We start from the raw sequence: 22,252 nt of genomic DNA, 5'->3' as shown, positions 1-22,252 counted from the left end.
GCAATCAGCGAAGTTGTATCAAAATGCCGCAGAAATTGAGAAGACAAACAGCTAGCGCGCAAAGGAAAAAAAAAGCAAGATCACAGCCTCCATCTACTCTCCCTTCTTCATAATCTTCTCCTTGTTGCGAAGATAGGAGGACATGGGAAAATCTGGCGCAATGTCAATAGTTTCTGCTGGAATCCAGTACTCCATCAATCTATACAGAATCCAATCCAAGGAGCAGAGCATCCAGCACACGAGCCCAAACAGAGGCCCGACAGATGCGTAGCTCATCAGCCGTTCGTACAAGGACAGCGCCGGCATTTCCATAATGCGGTCGTAGACGCGTTCGGTGCGCTCCGCCACCCAGTCCCACCTATAGAACTGCTTGCAGTTGTCGTGCAGTGTCCATGGTGAGTGGTGCGGCACGTTGCTGATGGCTTCCTCCAAGGCGGCCATGATAGATGACGGGTCGGCATCCGCCAGAAGCAACATTGGCGGCGGGAGAACTTCTGGGACACCTCCAACTTTTGTCGACACGCACAGTAAACCGCACGATGCTGCCTCAACGAGCGCAATGCAAAATGCCTCTGTCAGACTGCAATTCAGGAAGATCTGACCCTGGTTCAAAACCCTCTTTACGTCAGAGTGCTTTAGCGCACCGAGCATTTTCACCCGGCCCATTAAATTGTGTCGCTCAATCATCTGCTCGAGTTGCGCGCGACGTGGTCCATCGCCGCCGATCACCCACTTAATATCCGGATGACGCCGACAGACTTCAGGAATGACATCGACAAAGAGGTCCGCACCTTTGCGATATACAAGCCGGGTGATGATTACAATAGTCAACCCCTCCTTGTCAATCTTCGATGCCCAAGACTTGTATTTGAGATCGTCCGGAGGGGTGAAGGTGGTGGTGTCAGTGGCGTTCGGGATTACGCTTGCCCGCTGCGGTGAGATCCGTGCGCGCAGCACGGTGTTCTCGCGGGAAGTGTTGCTGACACAAATAACCTGGTCAACTGTACGTAGACTCCATACGAGCACTTTGTTGATGTTGATGGATGCCGCATCGGCAAACCCAAAGAGCGAGTGGTCAGTGAAGCACGTCTTGATCCCCATGGTGCCAGCATGAAATAACGCCTCGTGGCAAAGATTGGAAGTGGTCTGGTGGCCATGTACGACAGTGATGCGCTCACGAATGAAGATAGTGCGCAGCATCGGAAACGCACCGAGCCACGTCGGCAGCGTCACGGAGCCGGGAGGCAGCTTTGCCGCCAGTATTGGCAGATAATACACCTTCAGTCCATTTGTGTAATAACGAATCCCAACGCGGTCTCCGTAAGCACGGGTGATTATGATGATCTTGTGCCCTCTCCGCATCAGGCACAGGGCTAAATTGTAGATGTGCACCTCCACCCCACCAAACCCGGGGAAGAAGAAGTCGGAAACTTGCGCAACGCGATGCAGCCCCATCGTGCAGATTCCCTTTAGGCCACAGTACTTTGCTACAAGTACCTTTAGAGAGAAAATACAGCAAATTACTATGAAGAAACGTGTCGAGTAAACAAGGTAGTAGTGGAAACATAGAGGAGTTGAAGGGTGCCACAGCGCCGCGCAGCCTGACTCATTCATAGATACCTTATCTCATTCTTCGGAAAGTGCATGCAAAGGTTGGAAAATGTTATCACCAGCCCCTATCCATATACTCCTTTCCCACTCTTCTACGCCCTCCCCTATGCGCATGCACCCGTAGTGGAAATGCACGACTCTGCACGAGGGAGAAAGAAAGAGACTCCAGACAATCCGAAAGACTTGCAATGAAACTCTTTTTGTATGTGTCTGTATGTGTGTGTGTAGGTACGCTTTGTCGTTGGAGTTTCTGCTCATACCACTCCCTTGGCAAGCAAGAAGTCGGTGGCGTCGGCATACGAGAGGGACCGCCTCATTGCAGTGAATTTCAACAGTACTTCAGAATGGAAGGCGTCAGCGGCATCCTCGGAGCGAAAGCGCAGAAACAACCGGCCACCTTCTTTGCTGTCCTCAAAAACCTCGATGGCCGACGAGTGCGCCATTTGAGCGATCTCGCACCGGTCGGCTTCCGCCACACCTTTCCAATACGCAACCAAGTAACCGTTGGACTCAGAGACGCCAGCGTCTACGGTGGAGACAGCAGGAGCGTACTTGTGTCTCACGTAGGGTCGCTTCGCAAAAGCGTCAACACCGTTTTCGTGAATCCATCCGACATCGACAATACCAATGTTCTCGGGCCCCTGTGCTAGCCTCGAGAGCGACGCGTAGCAAGTCGCACAGATCAGCGGCTCCGCAAAGAAGACGACGGTGGCGTAGTTGCCGTCAGTGAGCACGAAGCCGTGAAGAACGCTTGTCTTGCCATATTTCTCAAACGCCGCGCATAGCTTCTCGGGAGCTAGCGTCTTGGCGTGGTAGACAACCACGCCGTGCGTGTCTCCTAGTTGAACCGCAAGCGGTTTTCCCTGCATCAGTAACTTATTGCTTAATGCAAATTATGCATGCAAGAGGCCCAAGTAATTAGAACATCTGTCACTTCAAATTCAGAGAGCAGAGCGAAGGGGGGAAAGGTGGATGTAGAGAGTCATACATGTAGTACATTCGCCTCCTGGTATCGATGCCGTCGTTCGATTCTCTGTGAACGTGGGCAGGGGTTTCTTTCTTGCACTACCCAGAAGCCGATCAAAGAATGCGACAGGGCTACTTTTTATTTTTTGGTTTATCCAGAATAGACCTTTCACTTTCGAGAATAGTACAAGACTCTAGGAAAAGCAATAGGACACAAAGGGAGGACGGCGAAGGGATCCACCGCCAGGGGAAAAGCCAGCCTAGGAGGCGCAGAAGAACAAATTAGCAGTGCGGCTGCCCCGCTCAGTAAACCACTCAAATCGAAAGAGGGAAATCCCGTCAGAGCCAAACCCCAGCATGAGCGAAGTCTTATCCGCTAGCTTCGCCATTCGTGTGCAGAGGCGCGAGTACTCCTGCAAATCGGTGCAGCGGGCCGATCCTTCCAGGTGCTTGAATACACCATTGTCCTCACCCAACGAGAGCTGCAGTGACGAAGTGACCGTGCTCGTTCTCATAACCAGCTGGCACTTCGTCGACGAAACGCGTCGAAGAAACACGTCACATCGCTCGTCGCCCCAAGCACAGACAGAGCGGACAATCCCGCTAAAGTTTTGAATGTCAGCAATGGTGTATAGAACCCTCACATCGTGATCGACCAGGAGCCTCGGTCCGAGGTCGTGGAGCGCCCCAACCTGCGCTACGTGCACGCCAGTGTTATCTTCCTTTTTCTGATAGAGAAGAACGCATGTGAGATCATCTGCGACCTCGAGAACTATGGGAGAAAGACCGTTAAAGCAAGTGAGAACATTAGTGAAAAAGGCAGCGTTTACGGCCCACGACGTCGTTTGCGGTTCCGCTGCGGCAATCTTTTGCGGTCTCTCAGACTCATCGGCAAAGGCTACCGTGGTGTAGCTGAATGGAGGGATGTTGACGGTGGAAACCTCCAGCATGGTGCGTTGGCCTTCACGCCTCAGCTTGAACTTGACAGTGTCATCGAACTGCTGCAGATACTGAGTGACAAAGAGAAGCTCGGCACCGCGTGGAAACTGGAATGCCATGTAGCAGCGCGGAGCAGCCTGGAGGCTTTGGCAGACGTATGAAAACACAGAAAAGAGAAAAAGAAATCTGTAGAAGAAAGAAAGGAGAAGTAGCAGTTGGAGATAGAACAGCTGTTAAGCTCATTACAGCACTTTGGAAGTGCTTGGGGTGCAGCGGCATTCTCTTTTATGGCAAGCTCCACCAGCAACGGTGGTGTGTCGTGTTACTCTTCCTTCCAGTGTTCCTCAGTCGAGATGAAAAAATTTCAATCGAAAGTTAGCAAACTTGTAAAGCAGCATCTGTGAGCTTTTTTCGCAACCTCCGCAGGCCCTGCGCATCGACCGTCTTCACGACACTCCCTTCAGATCGAACCCTTCATAAAGGCGCGCCAATGCACTGTCAGCTCCCTCCAACTCCGCCAGTGCTGCCACCTTCAGCTTTAAGTCCTCTCGTGCCTCCTCGATCTCATTATCGCACTGCTGTAAACGCCATTCAAAGTACTTGAGCGTATCAGAATGGCTCAACTCGCACGACACAAACGTAGAGCCGCCGCTCAGTATCCACAAGTCCTCCTCGGGTCGTTTTGTAATTATTTTCCGTTGCGCCTCGCGATACTGGTTCTTTCGGCGATCGAGATCAATGAGGTACTGCTTAGCCTCCGTAACCTCCTCCGCCGCAACCTCGATATTTATTCGCTCTGTATTACGATCTGTTTTCATCTTTTGTGTGGTAACAGTACACCGCCTCAGCTAAGCATAAGAACTGACATGAAAAAACGAAAACCGAGGAAGGGGAAAACCAAGGACGCATGAGAGCGAGACCTGACGAGAAACGTGTATGGTAAGAAAACAAGCACACGAAAGCTCTACGTCCCACATGAATGACCGCCATTGATAACTTGACAGGAGATGCGCACGCAAGTATACAGAGTCAGAGAGCAGTCGCGCCGACCAAGGGACTCCGTGTCCCCGACGTCGTTAGAAAGTGCAGTGTTGATCATCTCTCGTCCTTTTTCTCTCATTCGTTAAACCCAATAGAGAAATTACTAGAGTATGTTATATGTGAAATCGAGTAGTGCTAGATATTGAAAAGAAAACTCTCGAGCCACCGCCACCACACCTATCTGAGCACGTCTCATGTGTAGCGCCAACGGTATGGTTTGCCTACTCTTGCTTGATTTCACCACAGTCTGTGACCGTGATGGGCTGGCGGGTAGCACCAGACTGACTGCCATATGTCTCCACCTTGGTGATGATGTCGTAGCCCTTGGTGACCTGGCCGAATACAACGTGCTTTCCGTCTAGCCAGTCAGTGGGTGCGGTGCAGATGAAGAACTGAGAGCCGTTTGTGTTAGGGCCGGCGTTGGCCATTGAAAGCGTGCCCGGGCCAAAGTGCTTGCCAGCGCGTCCTGCAAAAGACTCATCAGGAAACTTGTGACCGTAAATCGACTCGCCACCGGTCCCGTTGCCGGCAGTGAAATCACCTCCCTGGCACATGAACTGGGGAATGACGCGATGAAAACGGCTTCCCTTGAAGCAGAGAGGCTTGCCAGAGCGGCCAACACCCTTCTCACCTGTGCACAGCGCGCGGAAGTTCTCAGCCGTCTTCGGCACGACGTCCTTGAAGAGCTCCATCTCGACACGCCCTGCCGGCTGCGAGCCGATCGAGATGTCGAAGAACACGAGGGGGTTCTTCGGGTTGACCGGGTAAAACGGAATCTTGCGCTGAGCGCACAGCAAGGTACGGCCGAGCATTTTTTTCCTGCGGAAGGTCAGTGAACAAGGTAGCGAGAGATAGGAGATGCTTGGTGTTTCTAAGTGCGTGCGTGTATGTGTGCACATGTAAGACGAAGTGTCAACGCAAAGGATATCAGCATAAGCGACGAGTGCAGAAAAATGTATTTTTCTCGTTTCCACGTGTTCACTCTCCGCGGTAGAAAACGAGCTCAAATCCCCACTCTGCCCCCGGCCTGCCACGGGCCCATCGCGCGGTGCGCAGCAGCCCTAGACACGCATTGCAGCACCGCGCCGCCACAGCCCCAAACTCCTCCCACACCGCCCCGCTGGTCGCACTCACCGCCGCTCCCATATGCCGGCCACCGCCTGGCGCATCTCGCGGAGCGGCGTAGGCTCCTCACACCAGTGGGCAGCGAGGGGTCGGGGGCGATGCGCTCGAGCCACGCTGGCACGTCGTCCAGCATATGGGTGGCACAAGCGTGCTCACTGCAGCAGGTCGCTCCGACGCAGCGCTACCCAGGCCCTTACTGCCAACATCAGCAGCCACACATCGCTCTGACATCCCCGCATCGGTGGTACCTGGCCCTGCCGGCACCACGAGTGGTTTGGTATTGGCAGGGGACAGGGGTGCTGCTTGGCTTCCCCACACAGTGGGGGTACTGGGGTCTGATCATCGCACGCTGACGTGTCCTCCATCATCAGGCTGCAAGAGGAACATCAACCAAAAGAAAAAGAAGCATCACGCACTTCTATTAGTTCCAACCACCAGTAGACCGAAATCCTCACAACACGGTCGTGAAAACATCTATCAGAAGGCAGAAATAAATAGTCGCAGTACGTGAAAGCCCTTCTCATTTCACTTTCTTAACGGTTTACTACAGCACTGATAATCTATGTACATTCAACAAATCAACCTGAGAAAACGGGAACCGTGCAACACCTAGTACTTAGTCTCCAGGTAGTTTAGGACGTCTTGACAGTAGCACCTTTCCATGTGTCGCCCCAGAGCGGACCGAGTTAGGTCAACAACAATATGCGGCGAAATATCACCCAACCTTTTCAAGGCCCCTGCCAAAGAAGGTCGGATGCCGATCGTCTCCTCCGTGTCATCCAGGTAGACGAGCATCTTCTTCACGAGGGGCACCACCTGTGCTGATAACTCCTCCACAATAAACGGTGACGCGCCCCAGTCGTCGGCAAGGAGCCGGATCAGCTCGTTAGAGGTACGCAAGCGTATGAAATCGTTTGAATCGTCGAAGCGCAGAAGCACGGATTGAATGATCTCATGCGCAGCTCCTTTCAGCATTGGTAAGCGGCAGACCTCGCCAAGGACTGACATGCAAACAAGTCGCATCTCGCCGTCGTCGGCGTCGGAAGCTGCACACCAAGTGTTTATGATCGTAGTGGATAGGACGCTGCTGTTTTTCACTAGCTCTTCCTGTAGGGTATCGCAGTACACTGGGTCGAGGAGAGCACACAGGCAGTTCACAGCCACTTTACGGAAAAGGTGAGCAGTGTTGCCCGGCTGAAAAGTTGCTAACGGCAGGACGACAGCACGCAGCAGCTCAGTGACCTCGCTTGGTCCAAAGGCCTCGGTTCTGCACCAGAGAAGCTTTTCTAGGACGGTAAAGTACCGTAGCTCCTCTGTTACCTTGACTGCAAAGTTGACGTCCGTAAGTCGTGACTCAAAGATGTTTGTGAGCACTCTGCCAAGCGTCCCGACGCTGTCCGCATTCAGTACCAGATCACTGAAAGCGCTGACCGGAAGGGCCGCCCCGTAGCGTGACAGCAATCGCCCTACATGCAGGGTATGGATGCCAGTAAGTGATCCCGTCACCAATGTCGACAGCATTGTGATTACTTCACCAGCCTTCAGTTGAACCACAGGTATTTCAGTACTCTTGATACGCAGCAAGGAGTGAAGAATAATAGAATCTAGTGTCCTCTGTTTTGGATCGCAGAGCACCTCCTTCGGGTGAGGGCGCTCCGGGGAGGCGATGAATCCCCTTGCTACAAAGACTGAAATGACCTTTTGTAGTGTCGCAAGAAGCGCAGTCAGAAGATGCTCGTTCTCACACTCGATCAAATCGCTTGTTGTCAACGCCTGAATGATTAGGGTAGAGTGACCCGGGGTCAGCTTTTCTTTGGAACCCTCAATAAGGTACGCTAGCGCTTGCAGAATCGAGCACTTGACCGTCACAGCTGCCGTCGAGAACAGTGTCGGCGTCACCCTGCACGAATCATCGAGAGAAGTGAGCACCACAGTTTTGTTGCGCGATCTTTCGATAACAGACACATCCGCGTACGGGTCAGCATTCGCGGCTGGCTTAGCGATAAGAAATGGCAGGTACTGCTCAGGGACCAGGAACTTCCCCAGCATCTCAATACAAAACGTCGCCTCCTGCTTGACCTCGACGTTTTCGTCGGCGAACGCCTTGTACACAGCGTTAAGAATACGCTCAGTGAACTGCACGCAGGACTTTTCACAGTAGTAGATGGTTGTCCACAACAACTTTAGGGCCACCACCTTGCGATTATTAGTGGAGAAGGGAATCACCCAGTCAACAGCGGTGATATCCCCAAGAATCTTCTCGAGAAAACCCCGAACGGAGTCTGCGACAGCGTAGCGAGTCCCCAGGCTTGGACGCCTCTGAACAATTTCGTAGTGCTCTGCTGATGGCGTTGTGAATGTCATGGAAGGATACTCGTCATCGCCGTACCATTCAATATCCTTCATAGTGATGCGCCTGTTCGCCATATCAATCCGATTGTCCTCGTTGTCGATCATGTAAAGTTGTCCGACCTGCTCCAAAATTTTGTGCGCCATGTTGCGAACAGCATCGAATGGATCAGTCACGAGAATCAGGAGATGTGGTAGGTACTTAGCGTGCATCTCCAACCGCTCCTTGACATCCAGCAATGCGCATGACAAAACTGAGAGGACTGCTAGTCGAACTGGCTCGCTATGGTCGTTGCACAGAACAAACAGCTCCGACGCCATTGTCCGGCTCTCGGGGTCGTTCTTTCCGTCTTTCAGTGCCTCAGAGGCTCCACATCGAAACAAGACAGTCAGCGTCTGGGCCGCCTCGCACCGTACAGCGCTGTGCTTGTGCAGAAGACATGAGTCTTTTAGAACTTTTGTCAGCGGTATACTAATCGCCTTTACTTGCTTGGGCTCGATGGAGCACAGCTGACAAGTTGCCTTGCACGCTTCCTTCTTGAGGTCTGGGAAAGGGTCACGAAAACAGTTCTCTAGTAGTACTAGGAAAAAGTCGATGTAGTTCCTCGCTCCGATATCGTGCGGAAAGTATGTCATGCAGGCTGCCCCGAGTCGAAGGAGAAGCAGCCTAATCTCCTCGCTCTCTTCAGCAACTGGCACGACTCCAATGCGTGTGACGACAGAAGGAAGAACCCAGTCCAAAATGCTCGCGTCTTGACCTGGTAGGAGCTCGATTGTTATCTGTGCCGCCTCCTCTCGTGAACGCTCCGAGGCATCCTCAAATCCTTTCAGACATGACCTAATAATCGAAAACTCGTCGTCTTTTGACAGCTTCCCCTTTTGTATCTTGACAAGATCGTGTATTTTCTTGTACCCTGCGCACCTCTTCATTTTGTTCGAGTCCTGCAACTCGTTGAGATACTTTGGAAGAAGGTCCATTATTCTTGAGATATTTGGCCGATGCCTGTTAGGTAAAAAAAAAAAAAAGATACTTTCAATTGGTTCGGAAAGAGAAGCAAAGCGCCAGTTTCGAGGCAGAGCCTTTTCTTCTTCGCTTTTATAACAACCAATTTCTTCTGCAGTTCGCAACAGAAGCAATCGGCATGGAGTCCGTATCGTCAGCCCAAGATGATGAATCTCTACAGGTTTGCTCTTCACCGCGAGACAGCCCACATAGGAAATAGGAAGCAAAGGAGAGAAATCCTCTCCTTTTTTTCTGTGCTGTTTTGGGCGTCACAAAGAAGATATCTCCTCCACTGAGAAACAGTGCACTGTGTCAGCACGAACACTTCACTACTTCTCTGAGATAGGGGGAAACGGTGCGTGTGTGTGTGTGTGTGTGTGTGTGTGTGTGTGTGTGTTACAAACCGGTAGCGTCTGTTTTTTCAACCATAGCTACTAAATAAGATCACTAAAGCATTTTACGACCAATAGCTTCAGGCGTGTGGTTACCAAATGGTTAAAATGGTGACATCCAGCACACCCTTGGTGATTACAGATTTGTCATTCTGGAAGCTGTTCGAGTCCATGTGAAGTCCCTTAAAGCCACCGTCTAGGTCCTCCTTCCGTTTTTCAATTCTTAGGCCTTACCAGAATGCGAAAAAAGAGACCACTATTCACTGCCTGTGTTGTTACCCAAAGCGCTATTGGATCTTAGCACATGATCAAACTCCGAATTTAATACCATGCAAACTCCATCCCGAAAGCCTTGGCACCGTCTGGCGTGGGTTCCACGTCCTGCAAATTGCACGTGGGCATAAGAACGATAGAAAAAACTCCAGAGGAGCATGTCAAGTCACGCTTCTAACTATTTTGTCCAGGATGAAACGGAAAGGCTGGGTGAAAACCCCGTAAGTCCACTTCGGATTTCCCTAGGCAGTGCCCCACATCGGGCGCTCGCTTCCGAGCCTCCTCGAAGCGAATGCACCTTTCCCTCAACCCACAAAGTGTCAGAAAGCAGCCTGTTTCCCGGGGATGCCTTTGCAAAGACCGGGCTCGATTTCGCCGTGGGAAATCCCCCCTTTGCCCCCCTAACCGCGGAAAGGGCCAAATCCTTATGACCCCAAGAGCCCCCCCTACCGCCCCAGGGGCAACCCGGCGCCCCCCAGCGCGCGAAAAACGGCGGGCGGCCCCGGAAAACGCGCCGCCCGCCCCCCACCCCCGGGGATTTCGAAACCAGCAGGCCCCGCCACCCCGACGCAACCGGCGAGTTTCCGGGCGACGTTCCTTTCCACATCCCCGGAAAACGAAAGAGACCAAAGCCTTCATGTAACCACCCGACCCCGCCACCGAAAAAAAAAAAGCGGCAGCGATCCCGCGCGCCCCGGAGGCCACCGCGCCGACACCCCCGCACGCGGCGCACGCGCAGGACCCAACCCCCCCGAGCCGCCAGGGGTTTTCCCCGACCTGGCCGGGCGCATTCGGGGCGCACCCCCCTTGGCAAAAACGGACAGGACCAGGCACGGGCGGGGGAACGGGGCGGCGGGGGGGCCGCGCCCCTTTAAGAAAAAGGAAAGCGCGCCGGCCGCCCAAAAAAACAACGCGCGTTTAAAGCGCGCGACCGGCCACCACCACCACCCAGCCCTGAGCCGACCAAGCCCCCCACCGCGGAAGCGCCACGCAAAAACACCACACACCCCGCCCAGATAAGCCCGACAAAAGAGCTCGCGCAGGTGGGCCAAAGAAACACCGAAGGGCGCAGCCAACGACCCCCGTCCCCCCCCCCACGCACAGAAGAAAATGCGACCACCAGGGCAGGACACACGGACGCCCCCCCCCCTATGCAAAAGACGTTCCCCGAATCCCCGCGCACCGCCCAGACCACCCGAGGCCCCCACAGCGTTCCCTCGCTTTTCCCACAGAAGGCGCGTGGATTCCGTGCGCTGCGACACCCCCCACAGCCCACAGCGAGCAAAGCAAAAAGCAAGGGCAACCCGCCACACAAGCCGCGGCGGCCGGCCGCGGCGCCCCGGGACCCCCGCGCGCACAAAAACCCCCGCCCCCGGAAAACAAGCGGCCCGGAAGGCCCGGCCCCACAGCCAAGACACCGCCAGGCCCAAAGGAACGCCCCCAACACACACACGCGGGAGGCGCACCGCCACCCCAAACGGGCGAAGCCGCAAAGCGCACCCCCCCGAGCGCCCGGTCCCCCAAAAGCGCACGGCGCCAAAACCTGCCCCGGGGAGGCCACATACACAGAACAACCGAAAGACACCGAAGCCACCAGGACCACCCCACGCCTGCATCCGGCAAAAGCAAATGCACCACCAGAATCACCCCCAACCACAAGAAAACCGAAACCCACGATAATCGAAATCACTATAAACATGGAAACAGGGTAATCGAAGTCACGCGCAACCGCGCGTGTTTTGTAGGCCGTTCGAAACTAAAACGCTGCCGTGACAAGGAAGAGGAACGAAACAAAAAAAGCGCAGGCTATTTCACAGACACAAAAAGCCATTTTGGCACGCAGGAGATTAATGAAAACAAGCCAGAATTCTCGCTAACGTAAGGGTGGCGGCGCCGCCAAAAGCTAACCACACTCCCCCCTACCAAAGGTGACGGGGGAAATGCCGCGGAGCTGCGGTGAGCCAAAGCCAAAAGAAGATAACACCGCCACCAAAGCAAACGAGCAGCAGCACAACAATACAAAACAGCATCCCTAGCAGCGTGTGGCGACCCGAAACCAAAACTTACGGTAGTCCAAGTCAAACTCTAACGCCATCCGCCTCGGCCTTCGCCGACTGCAGCAGCACTTAAGCCGCCACCACCGAACCCAAAGAACAACAACACATTCACCGCACACAAACCAAAAACTGAATGACACAAGCGCCGCGTAGTTATAATCAGGCCCTACAACCAACACTCTATCAGAGTTCAATTATAAATAGAGAAGTTATGCAATTCTTTCCCACCTTGCCTTTTCGTCCCTTTTCTTTGGTTGGCCTGCCCCGCCGTGCTCCGGTCGGCGGTGGGGCCCCCGGAAAAAACAGTGCCGGATTTTTGAGACCCCCGTTTCCCCACCCTGTTCGCTTCAAGGGTCCGTGCTGTAAATTTTCCCCCTTTCGGCAGCGGGGGAGGGGGGTGGGAACCCGCGGCGACCGGCACGCATAACAAATTTGAGTCGTTGGGAATTTCGAAATCCCCTTTTTCCGCTGACCCCGTTTCCTGTGGTTACGGGGCCCTCGTCTTCTTTCGCTTGCCGGCTTTGTCTGGCGTATTTTCAATCGTTTTGTGGCGGGGGCCTTTTGGGGGCGCGTTTTTTTTTGCCCCCCCCCCCCCCCATGACGCGCCCTCTTCCCCGGGCGGCGTTTCCTCGCGGGCTTTTTGCGGGGGGATCTCGCCCGTTGTTGCCTCCGGGCTTTCTGGGCGTGCGGGCCTGTTTGTCTTCCCCGCGGGGTGGGGGGCGCGGCAGGCCCCGCCTGCCCGGCGATCATCGGGGCGCCAGGAGGAAATGCGCGGCAACAACGTGGCTGATGGCGAGCGTGAGGCCTTTCGCGTACCCGACGTGCAGGAACTCGTTGGGGCCGTGCGCGTTGCTCTTTGGACCGAGGACGCCGGTGACAATGAACTGCGCTTGCGGGTACATTTTGGTGAGCGTGGAGATGAACGGTATCGCGCCGCCCATGCCTTGGTACGCCAGTGGGTTGCCGTACGCCATCTTGCTGCCCTCGTTTAGCGCGTTCGAAAGCCACGGCTTCAGCTCTGGGGTCGCGCAGCCGTCGCCGGGCACCTCGGGCTCAAACCAAACCTTGGCGCCGTACGGCGGGTTCGTCGTGAGCAACTTGGCCATGGCCTGGGTGGCCTTTCCGGAGTCCACCAGCGGCGGCAAGCGGAGGGACAGCTTCAGTGAGGTGAGCGTCCGAATTACGTTGCCGGCAATCTGTGGCTCCGGCAGATTGGCGCCCGTCACGGTGAGGCTCGGCTTCCAGAAGTTTCGCAGCGCCAGCTCCACATTGTCACCCGGCTCCGCCGACACACCATCGGCCATGGCAAACTGCTGCTTGAATGGCACGGACTTCATCGACACCATGGACTTGGCAACGTGGTCTGGAATCTCGCAGTGGGCCTCCGGGAGCAGCACCGTTCCGGTCTTCGAATCCTCAACTCGGTCCAGCAATTCGCGTGCAATGCGGAATGTGTCCGGCACGACACCGCCGGCGACGCCGCTGTGCATGGCCTCCGTCAGCGTCTGCACGTTCAGCACACCACCCGTCACACCACGCAACGACGTCGTCAGCCACAGCTGATCGTAGTTCAGGGAGCCGCTGTCCAGGCACACCATCAAGTCGACGTTACCTATGCGCTCCTTGCACTGCGCCATGTAGTAGTCAAGGTCGAAGCTGCCGGATTCCTCGCACGCCTCAATGACCACGACCACGCGACCATGCGGAATGCCGTGGCGCTGCAGTACCGAGACGGACGTAATGGCCGAAAAGATAGCGTAGCCGTCGTCAGCCGCGCCGCGGCCGTACAGCTTGCCATCGCGCATCACCGCCTTGTGCGGATCAAGGCCTTCGGCCCACGGACGGAGAGGCGGCTGCTTATCCATGTGGCCGTACATGAGGACGGTGTTGTTGGTCCGTTCCGTCCCAGCTATCTCGACTAGGAGGAAGGGCGTCCTTCCCTCGACCTCCATGAACTCGTAGCTGAGGCCCAGCAAGTTCTGCCCCTTCACCCAGTCGATTAGAATGTGGAACGCCTTCTCCATGAGCCCGTTCGTCGCCCAATGGGGGTCGAAGTCGGGGCTCTGGTTTGGTACCTCAATGTAGGCGGAGAGCGCGGGAATGATAGAGGCGTCCCATTCGGCCCCCACGGCCTTTTGAATCACAGTCCAGTCGCAATCGCCCATGAGTACAAGTCAATGTGCAGTCATATTATACGCTAGGCAATCGAGGGGGGAAAGACAAATAAAGCACAGGGAAAGTAACTGTGGTATCTGGGGGGCGGTAATCTGGACAGGGGAGGGGGCACGCAAGAGGGGAGGGAAAGAATGTCGGGTGTTGACAGAGGATTTCGTGTGTGCATGTGTGTGTTATTGATACCAGCTTTGCACGTAGACGGAAGGCTGGCCGTACAAGCCGCAGTGCAAAACTCTGCGGAGTTGCTGAAAGCGACACGTCCGCCGTTTTTTCATTTGCGCGGCAAACCTACTGTTTGGCGGACGGCGCTTCTTCACAAGACATGATCGCATGACGGAACGCAAACCTTGCGTGTTCGTAGAATCAGCCCGTAGGTGTACGTGGCAAACCGGCAAAAGTGCACGTGTGCATGTGCGTGGCCGCTTCATTTTCTACACCCACGAGTCACGCAGGTCCTCTACCACCGCCAGCTCCGAAACAAAGTTAGCCAGGGATAGGCGCGCTGGGAGCGTGCAATGAATAGCGAGGCAGCGAGACCCATGATGGTTTGCCGCGCTTGCGCTGCTCAGCAACGACGATCCATCCGCCGAAGCCACTGCCATGAGGCCAGCAGGGAGGCGATCCGTGAGCGCGCGACCCCGCTTGCTTAGCGGCCACACACGCGCGCGTGGGCCGCGTGACTTGGCAGCGTAGTCGCGAGCTGCTGCCGTCTGGCTCGCCAGATCCAAGTCCGTGGAGAGGGTAAAAACGGTAGTGTTGCATTCCAGTGCTGTCTTGGGGTGGCCAACTACAGGGCCCACGGGGGGCTCTGGGAAGGATCGGCACCACGGCCGAGCGGCGCGAGGGTAGCCGGTGGCCGCTATCAAGAGCGGGCGAAACGCTGTTTCGTTTGTCTGCGTGACGGCGGAGGGAGAGGTGTGCGATTGCCGCGACCGTTGTGAGCGACGCAGAGGTGAGCTGTGACAATGGTCCGATGTAAACCCAAGCTGCGCTTCGATGTCGGCGAGGCTTTCACACCCCACGGATTCACTGCTTGTGTCCAAGACAAGCGGTACCGCGATGTCATGAACACTGTAGTGAGCTGCCTGCGCTTGGTTGTGGACCACCGTTACCGACGCGCTCCGTGCTAGCGGCGAGGGGATTTCCGACCTTGCTCCACCGTCTCTTGCTTCTTCAGGTTGGAGGACAAAGTCGCCGGGCTTCGGCGCCGCCGCAAGCAGAACGTCACGACGTCCGCCCGTCGCCATCGCGAGCTCCCGAAGGCGGAAGCTCGCCAGCACGTTCCATACCAGATCGCTCTTCGCGCAAACCATGCGTCGCCGCATCGCCGCCGGGACTTCGTGAATCCACCACGCCTGCCACACCCCTTCGCGGTCTTCACCACAGCACAAGAGCTGCAGGGCGCGCTCTAACCAAGGTGGTACCTCATTGTTCGTTTCTGCCACGGCTTCCACCTCGAGGCAGGCCATCATGACAGCCGCGTCTGCGTAGCGGCGCTTGGCTAGGGCTTCCGTGACGTGGTAGGTGCGGAAGAATGGGACGGCGGCCGCACCGAAATGATGAGGGGAGAAGTAGTTCGGGACGCACGTGGCGCACGCCAGGGAGGCGTGATCGAGCTGGTTTAGGGGGCCTCCACGTTGGTCAAAGCCGCGCAGAAGAAGGGCGTACTGCAGCCGCGTCGGCGACTCATCGAGCACCCGCGACACGGTGTGCTGCTCCCCGCAAGGATCTGTGTGGCACGCAAGGAGCTGAAGGGCAACCCTTGGCGCCCCTCCCGCGAGATTGAGCTGCAGAATGACGCGGGCGGTATGCATACAGTGCTGCACAGCGTCTTCAACGTTGAGAGGCTGCGTCGACATCGGAAGTGCCATTCGAATGCTGCAAGTCTGCACAGCAACGTGCTCGTCATTCTCTGGCATGTGAATGCTAACGCAGACGTCGTGCGCGGAGATGAGTCCTTCGCTGGCTTTCACGATGTCGGCAATCGCAGCTGCCAGGGAGACACCGTGGCGATACAGCACGAAGTGCAGGTACACACTGGAGGGACAAGAGGTGAGACACGATTCCAGCGACTCACGGAAGGACACGGATGCCGAAAAGTAAGGCAGACCTCTTCTCGCCTCAGCAGCTGCTGCAAAGGTGCCAGGGCCTCCCTCCCGTCCTTTGCCCTTGGCAGGAGCTGCGCGGTACCCAACTTCCTCAGGCCGCGTCGCGTGCGTGAAGGTGACGACCGCGCCATTGGGCAGCACCTCATTCACCTGCACATCACTCGTGTAGCGGAGGAAACAGCGAGGAGGCTGTCGACGCCGCCGATGTGCATGCCTCGTGGTAGCAGCGGAGGAGTAGTGAAGGCGCGTTGCAATACCAGCGCTTTCACGCGCTGCTGATGTCAGCGCCCAGAGACTTGGCGACATGGGGCGTGAGGTTGTATGCATGTCCGCTGAATTCTGCACATAGTGCGCACGGCACACATCCGCAGCGCGGCGAAGAAGTGCCACCGCCTGCGCGGCGGTCACTTGGTGTTCATCATCATTGCTTGAATTCTTCCAGTCTCGTGCCGCAGCTGCAGATTCGTGAAGGTAGCGAGCAAGCTGACGTGCCATGCGGAGTGTGTTTGCGATCGCAAGCCGAGCGGCGATCTGCTGAAGAAGTGCCCGATCGACTGTTGGGTTGTAGCCGCGCACGGCTGCCTCGAGTTCGTAGCGGCTTGCACCACCAGTCAGTCCTACAGGTGACTGTGGCATCCACGTAGCGGTGCAGGTGGCAGCCGATCGGGTTGCAGGTTGCGAGGCTAATGCTTGGTGCTGAAAGGACGCCAAGGAGCGTTTGAAGGCGTTCTTGGCAGTCTGAATGAAGTACGCGAGGGTTGCTGATGTGACGGTAGGGGTGCTCATGGCTGGTTCATTCAGCTGTGCCAAATCGCTCAGAGGCTGCTTGTGAGCGTGTTGGTGTTCTTGCTGCCGCTCTGCATACCGCTGTAGGTCCGGAATAAGGTAATGAGGTTTGTGTGGGTACTCTGCTTCGCCATCCGCGGGGGCGCGGCTCACAAAGGTTTGCTTTGGCATGTATCGATGCGCGCGCTCCATCGCCGCCACGACGCCGCCGGTGTCGCACCAACGGGTCGTACATTTCATGACGACTGCCGAGTATGTGAACACGTGAGCTACGAAGAAGGAAAGGATGAGAGGGAGAGGGCAACTGAACAATCAGGAGCGACCCAGACAGCAGCACCACCAAAAGCGGCAGCAGTGAGCCAAAAAGAGTAACGTTGCGCTGCACCGTGTGTCAGAGAGGAGGAGGAAGGAGGAAGGAAGACGTTAGTATTGAATCTCGGCAAGCAGACGTGAGGGGGGAAGGGGCAACCGCAAGCACTCACTAGGTGTGCCGGTCATCAGGGCAGCTGCAGCTCCCTTCCCCCTTTCTGTGCTCCTCCTTTTTGCACACATAGGGAAACGAATACGCCAGTCTTCAGCTGCAGCACAGATCCACCGCCACAACGGGAGGAATGAAGAGGTGAAAAGGGGGTGGAGGGGAGAGGCGCGGAGGAGGGGGAAGACAGAAAAGAGTATCAAAGCTCTGTTCTACAACTCTTTTGCTAGTTCATCAGCACGCGTGCCCCCACAGCGGCTGTGGCACCCCATACGCCCTTTTTCTGTTTCACCTCTTTTAACTCAGCCTTTTCTTTTGATCAACAGCACGATTGCCCAGTCTCGCTCCCATTTTTTCACTCGTTTGAATGCCGCCCACAGTCGCTTTATTTTGTACGGTTTCACACTTATGCCTCTTTTTCTGAATTGGCTAGTTTCCGCCTTAAGAGGAGGGAAATAGTCACGCCATTGCTGCCGCTAACACATACCGACTAAAATAAGTGGGGCTGGAGGGGAGTTGAAAGGCACCAGTATGCGGAGACTTTTTTCCGTTGTCTTCGTTGTTGCCGAGGTTTGCGGCCATTCGCACGAACGGTCGAACAGCAAAATAGAGGAGCGAGTCTAGGAAAGACAGCAGGCCCAGACAGAGAGAAAAGAGGTTAACATGTAGACGATTCTGTTGTATGTGTGTGCGTGCTGCTGCTGGTGGGCTTGTGTGATGTGTGACCGGTGCCTCTTTCCTCCTGTCACGACACACCCACACATAGGTTCACACGCTCACATAGAGAGGGGGAACAGTAGGAGTACCACACGAGTGGCTGCGCAGCATCCTTTTCATTCTCAGGATCGCGTTCAGAGTTCGCCGTCCCCACCGCCAAGTGACACAAGCACGCCTTTTTTCATTGTGCACATGCATCTGCTGCTTCTGCGGTTGCTTCACACGTCTCTACTGCTTGCCTGTGCGCAGCTTCGACTCTTTCGTTAGACGACTGTGATCGCCGTTCATGTAAGCGAACCGGGTGATTAGCTCCGTGAAAATCTGGAAGTCGAGAATCTTGTTGACAATGCGGAAGGCCATGCACATGCTGCCCTGATCCCACACGGTGAGGCGTCCCGCAGCGGCGAAGATCTGCTCCGCGATGTTCATCGGAGAGGCGGCAGCCTTCTGGGCCGTCTTGAGCGAATCAAGCGCCGGCCCCTCGTTCTTGTAGAAGTTCGTGTCCACCGGGGACGGGTGGATGACGACGACATCGATGCCAAGGTTGTGGTTCTCGGCCGCGATGGTGGTGGCAAAGTTCGTGAGGAAGGCCTTGGAGGGACTGTACATGGTGGCCGTCGGGCCAGGCAGGTAGGACGAAGCGGACGAGGTGAAGGTGATGAGACCCTTCGACTTGCGTGCGATTATCTTGCGGAGGAAGTGGTGCGTGATGGGCACGGCGCATCCGGCGTTGCACTCCAGATTGCAGCGCAGGCGCTCGAGATCGGTGTCCGCGAAGAGCCCGGTGCAGATGTAGCCGGCATTATTGAAGACAAGACCGACCTCAATGTCATCCGTCTGGCTAGTGATGTCCTTCATGTAGGCGTAGTCCTTAGCACCCAGGTTGACGCCGACCTTGCGGAACTGCACGTGGGGATACTTTTTCTGCAGCTCCGCAAACGTGTCCGCCAGCATCTTGTCATCCAGGGCCACAAGCACGACGTTGATGCCCTGACTAGCTAGTTTCTCTGCTATGGCCTTGCCAATGCCACTGCTGGAACCCGTCACGAGACCCCAACGCGCCTTGTACTTCTTTGCCAAGTCCTGCGGGAAACGCAAGGCAATCTGTTGCGCCACGACGGCGATAAGGTACGTTAGAATGCTGAAGGGCCCGATCCATCCGCAAATATACCACACCACGACCCACGCCCATGTGACAATGCGAATCATCTTGCCACTTTCAAGGCGCACTCGTGTAGAGGCGAGAAAGGGCGAAGGATCGAGGGCGTGTGTGTGTGTGTGTGGGGAGGGAGGGGCACGTAAGGAATGCGAAGGAAGACGACAGGAATACACGAAGTAAAGGAGGAATTGCCTGGTGGACGAAAACTACACAAGAATGAAATGCCTGCAAATATGTGGTCACTGACATCTGTGCGAGGGAGGTGGATGAGGTGTGTGTGTGTGTGTGGGAAAAGGACAGAGTTGGATAGGGCAGGTCACTGGCACCCTCTATAAGCCGTGCTACGTAGTTGCCAAAAGGCAGGGTGAAGAGAGAAAGAGAGCGGTGACGGTGCAGCCGCACACCCACATCCACGTATCGGGACGAGATGACGAAAAAGTGAGGTGAAAGGTCTCGGAAGACGTCGTCTAGAGTCGCTCATGAAAACAAACCTGCACACCGAAGGCGCAACAAGTGATGCTTCTTAGCGCCGGGTACCCCTTTTGTTTGCTTCGTTGAAAGAGTAAAGAAGGGTACACTCCCACACTCCCACACACACCCACACTCCCACACACAAAGTTATGCGAGCATAGCGATGCAAGAGTGGTGCAGTGAGGGGGAGAAGGATGTGAGATCAGGTGGAAAGGCTGAGCAAAGACACGCAGTCACAAGAGACCTGTGTGCTGAGAGCAGTGACAAAGGAGCAAAGGGGCTGAGAATAGAGGGCTGCTGAAGATTGAGTAAGGGGCGGGGCGGGGGGAGGAGGAAGAGCCGAGTAGCGGAAAGAGACGGATCGGAGAAATCTAGAAAAGAAAGACGGAGGAATCAACGTGGGTATGAGATCTGTGAGTGGCACAGTGTAGGGGGGGGGGGGCGGCGGGAAGAGGAGGGTCGAGGGAGGAAAGGAGTGCCAAGAGCAAGAAGCACACACCTTTGCGTCCTCTTTACGTCTCTACTCTTACTTCGCAAAGTACAGACACATGTAGATGCCTACGGAGAATGATAGTTACTCAATAGGCAAGCAGCAAGACTCATCACAGCGACAGAACACGCGCATACAAAGGAGGAAGCAAGGAGAAACAAAAGAATTCAAATCATCGGTTTGCACTTTGCGCGGCGGTGCGAGAGCAGCAACTGGAGCATAAGGATCCACAGATCCACACACGTTTGAGCACTTCCCTCGCTTGCCTTCACGGAGAGGAAAGGGTGCAGCGGACGAGCGTCGTGCACTTGGATGTGCTGCCCGCTCCACCTGTGGCCGCAGCTGCGGCACTACTGCTGTGGTACCGTAGTTGAAACGCAAAGAACTCGCCGGGCAAGTGATGTGTCGCGCTGTTGCTGCAGTCGTCTCTCCCTCCCTTGGCGTTGCAGTGTTCGTGGCGTGGAAGATAGTGTACTGCGGAGGTGCTCACGTCGCTGCGCGCCACGAAAATTGAGACGACGCCCTCCTTCGCGAGGAGGGGCGGCAGGCATACAGAAAAGGCGTATGGATAGCCAACCCGTGGCAGCAGAGTCTTGTCACTGTGGTAAAACAGCACCTGCTGAAGGCCGCAGCCAAAGATGTGGGTTGTGCCGGAGCTTGTGAGGCACACCACGATGTCATGCACTACCTCTGTCAGGCGCTGGTACTGCCGGCTCAATGTCTCGCTGACGTGAACAGGGGCGTTGTTATCGTTACTGCCACATCGCTCGTGGGTGTATGCCGTTGCGGTCGCGGCGTTCCGCATCAGGGGTTGCGCCTGCGGCACGGAGACGATGGCGAGCGAGACAGTGTCGACGACGGCGGGCAGGTGGCCTCGATCAAGGGTGAGCCGGTTGATCATCTTGTCGTCACCGACGAAGTCCAGCACCCGAATGCGCATGCCCTGCTCACTCATGGTCACACCGCTTTTGCCGTCCTCGGTGATGGCGACCGCACGCAGTGGTGCCTGGTGAAGTACCTTGTCGACCAGCCGATGCGTGTCGCCATAGCCTTGTCGGTAGGAGCTGCCGGGGTGGTTCGTGTAGTCGTCGTGTGCGGCTTCCTCAAAGGAAGCGGCCGTCAGTGCTGATTTTTTGAAGGTGAGCAGTCGAACCTCACCCCTCTTCTCTCCTGGTAGGAGGACTCGCAGACGCTGCACAATCATTCCAGCTCCGTTTGAGAGTGTCGGGGTCGCTGCAATAGCAACCATATCTTTTAGGTATGCGTTGCTGCTGGGCGGGTACACGGACAGGGTGTAGAGCGGGTGTAGGTGATGGTCGAACACATGGAGGGTGTGTGAGCCGACAATTTTGGGATCCCCAGACGCCACTGCGATCACGGCATGAGGGCAAAAATTCAACCCCACCACTGTAGGCGGGCACACCACAAAGGCTAGCGTGCTGACTGTGGTGGCTGTTGCTGCTGAGCTGCTGGCGAAAACTGACACACGCCACCGCTCATACCACTGCGCAGCCGCCGCATCTTCTTCCGGCGGCCATGGCTTGCAGCGCGGCACGGGCGGTGTCGCGAGTGCTACCCCAGCTGATGGCGGCGGCGCGGAAGGTGCGTAGAAGTCCAACGGGGGCTGCACACTGGTGTCTGCCAGCTGTATTCGCGCTGCCGCACTGCGTCGCTGAACCCCGGTGAAGGCTACGAGACTGCACTGCTTGTAAAGGGTAAGCAACCCCACGCCACCGTACACCGCGCAGCGGCAGACTTCTTGAAGCATTGGGTTGTGTACATCCGCGGCCAGGAGGCCTGCGGCTTCAGCGGAGCGGTCGAGGGTGCTCTGAGAAGTCGAGGTACCACTCAGGTTGCTGACGAGCGGCTCGGTGCTGTAGATGAGAAACCCGTCTGTTGTGCCCACACCAATGTTCCGACCCGAAGCTGACCACGTTACACACGTGACGGTGTGAAAGTCAAACGGGGGAGAGGGAGCCGCAGGTGCAAGAGCGGTCGCTGTCGCCTTTTTCTTCCCGGCCTCCGGTGCTGTTTGTGCCGTCATGGGGGAGGACGGCATCGTTGGTGCAGGGCAAGCCTTGACACCGGTCGCGGAGCCGGACGGCAAGGCTCTGG

General features: G+C 56.0%; 10 protein-coding genes across 10 annotated transcripts, besides 1 other annotated feature; all 10 read right to left on the bottom strand.

The window, feature by feature from the left end:
• Window positions 1–93: 93 nt before the first annotated feature.
• LPMP_331760 (UDP-GlcNAc:PI a1-6 GlcNAc-transferase) lies at window positions 94–1,455 on the bottom strand (the record flags this gene model as incomplete). Its single annotated transcript, XM_010703966.1, has 1 exon — window positions 94–1,455. One exon carries the CDS (start codon window positions 1,453–1,455, stop codon window positions 94–96), a length of 1,362 nt encoding a protein of 453 aa, XP_010702268.1.
• Window positions 1,456–1,865: 410 nt separating this feature from the next.
• LPMP_331750 (hypothetical protein) lies at window positions 1,866–2,480 on the bottom strand (the record flags this gene model as incomplete). The annotated part of the gene is made up of 1 exon (XM_010703965.1): window positions 1,866–2,480. The coding sequence occupies one exon, from the start codon at window positions 2,478–2,480 to the stop codon at window positions 1,866–1,868; it is 615 nt and encodes a 204-aa protein (XP_010702267.1).
• A 357-nt stretch (window positions 2,481–2,837) lies between these two features.
• Window positions 2,838–3,635, bottom strand: LPMP_331740 (hypothetical protein; the record flags this gene model as incomplete). Its single annotated transcript, XM_010703964.1, has 1 exon — window positions 2,838–3,635. The coding sequence occupies one exon, from the start codon at window positions 3,633–3,635 to the stop codon at window positions 2,838–2,840; it is 798 nt and encodes a 265-aa protein (XP_010702266.1).
• A 327-nt stretch (window positions 3,636–3,962) lies between these two features.
• On the bottom strand, window positions 3,963–4,334 carry LPMP_331730 (hypothetical protein; the record flags this gene model as incomplete). The annotated part of the gene is made up of 1 exon (XM_010703963.1): window positions 3,963–4,334. The coding sequence occupies one exon, from the start codon at window positions 4,332–4,334 to the stop codon at window positions 3,963–3,965; it is 372 nt and encodes a 123-aa protein (XP_010702265.1).
• A 444-nt stretch (window positions 4,335–4,778) lies between these two features.
• On the bottom strand, window positions 4,779–5,369 carry CYP4 (cyclophilin 4, putative; the record flags this gene model as incomplete). The annotated part of the gene is made up of 1 exon (XM_010703962.1): window positions 4,779–5,369. The coding sequence occupies one exon, from the start codon at window positions 5,367–5,369 to the stop codon at window positions 4,779–4,781; it is 591 nt and encodes a 196-aa protein (XP_010702264.1).
• Window positions 5,370–5,516: 147 nt separating this feature from the next.
• Window positions 5,517–6,054: a repeat region.
• Window positions 6,055–6,291: 237 nt separating this feature from the next.
• Window positions 6,292–9,009, bottom strand: LPMP_331710 (hypothetical protein; the record flags this gene model as incomplete). Its single annotated transcript, XM_010703961.1, has 1 exon — window positions 6,292–9,009. The coding sequence occupies one exon, from the start codon at window positions 9,007–9,009 to the stop codon at window positions 6,292–6,294; it is 2,718 nt and encodes a 905-aa protein (XP_010702263.1).
• Window positions 9,010–12,502: 3,493 nt separating this feature from the next.
• LPMP_331700 (peptidase M20/M25/M40, putative) lies at window positions 12,503–13,921 on the bottom strand (the record flags this gene model as incomplete). The annotated part of the gene is made up of 1 exon (XM_010703960.1): window positions 12,503–13,921. One exon carries the CDS (start codon window positions 13,919–13,921, stop codon window positions 12,503–12,505), a length of 1,419 nt encoding a protein of 472 aa, XP_010702262.1.
• A 441-nt stretch (window positions 13,922–14,362) lies between these two features.
• LPMP_331690 (pseudouridine synthase, putative) lies at window positions 14,363–17,065 on the bottom strand (the record flags this gene model as incomplete). The annotated part of the gene is made up of 1 exon (XM_010703959.1): window positions 14,363–17,065. The coding sequence occupies one exon, from the start codon at window positions 17,063–17,065 to the stop codon at window positions 14,363–14,365; it is 2,703 nt and encodes a 900-aa protein (XP_010702261.1).
• Window positions 17,066–18,245: 1,180 nt separating this feature from the next.
• Window positions 18,246–19,226, bottom strand: LPMP_331680 (glucose/ribitol dehydrogenase, putative; the record flags this gene model as incomplete). The annotated part of the gene is made up of 1 exon (XM_010703958.1): window positions 18,246–19,226. The coding sequence occupies one exon, from the start codon at window positions 19,224–19,226 to the stop codon at window positions 18,246–18,248; it is 981 nt and encodes a 326-aa protein (XP_010702260.1).
• A 1,179-nt stretch (window positions 19,227–20,405) lies between these two features.
• Window positions 20,406–21,386, bottom strand: LPMP_331670 (hypothetical protein; the record flags this gene model as incomplete). Its single annotated transcript, XM_010703957.1, has 1 exon — window positions 20,406–21,386. The coding sequence occupies one exon, from the start codon at window positions 21,384–21,386 to the stop codon at window positions 20,406–20,408; it is 981 nt and encodes a 326-aa protein (XP_010702259.1).
• Between the last annotated feature and the right edge of the window lie 866 nt (window positions 21,387–22,252).

Source organism: Leishmania panamensis (genome assembly GCF_000755165.1).
Source record: "Leishmania panamensis strain MHOM/PA/94/PSC-1 chromosome 33 sequence".
Lineage (NCBI taxonomy): Eukaryota > Euglenozoa > Kinetoplastea > Trypanosomatida > Trypanosomatidae > Leishmania > Leishmania panamensis.
The sequence above is the reverse complement of the archived record's forward strand: the minus strand, read 5'-3'. Positions and strand labels throughout refer to the sequence as shown.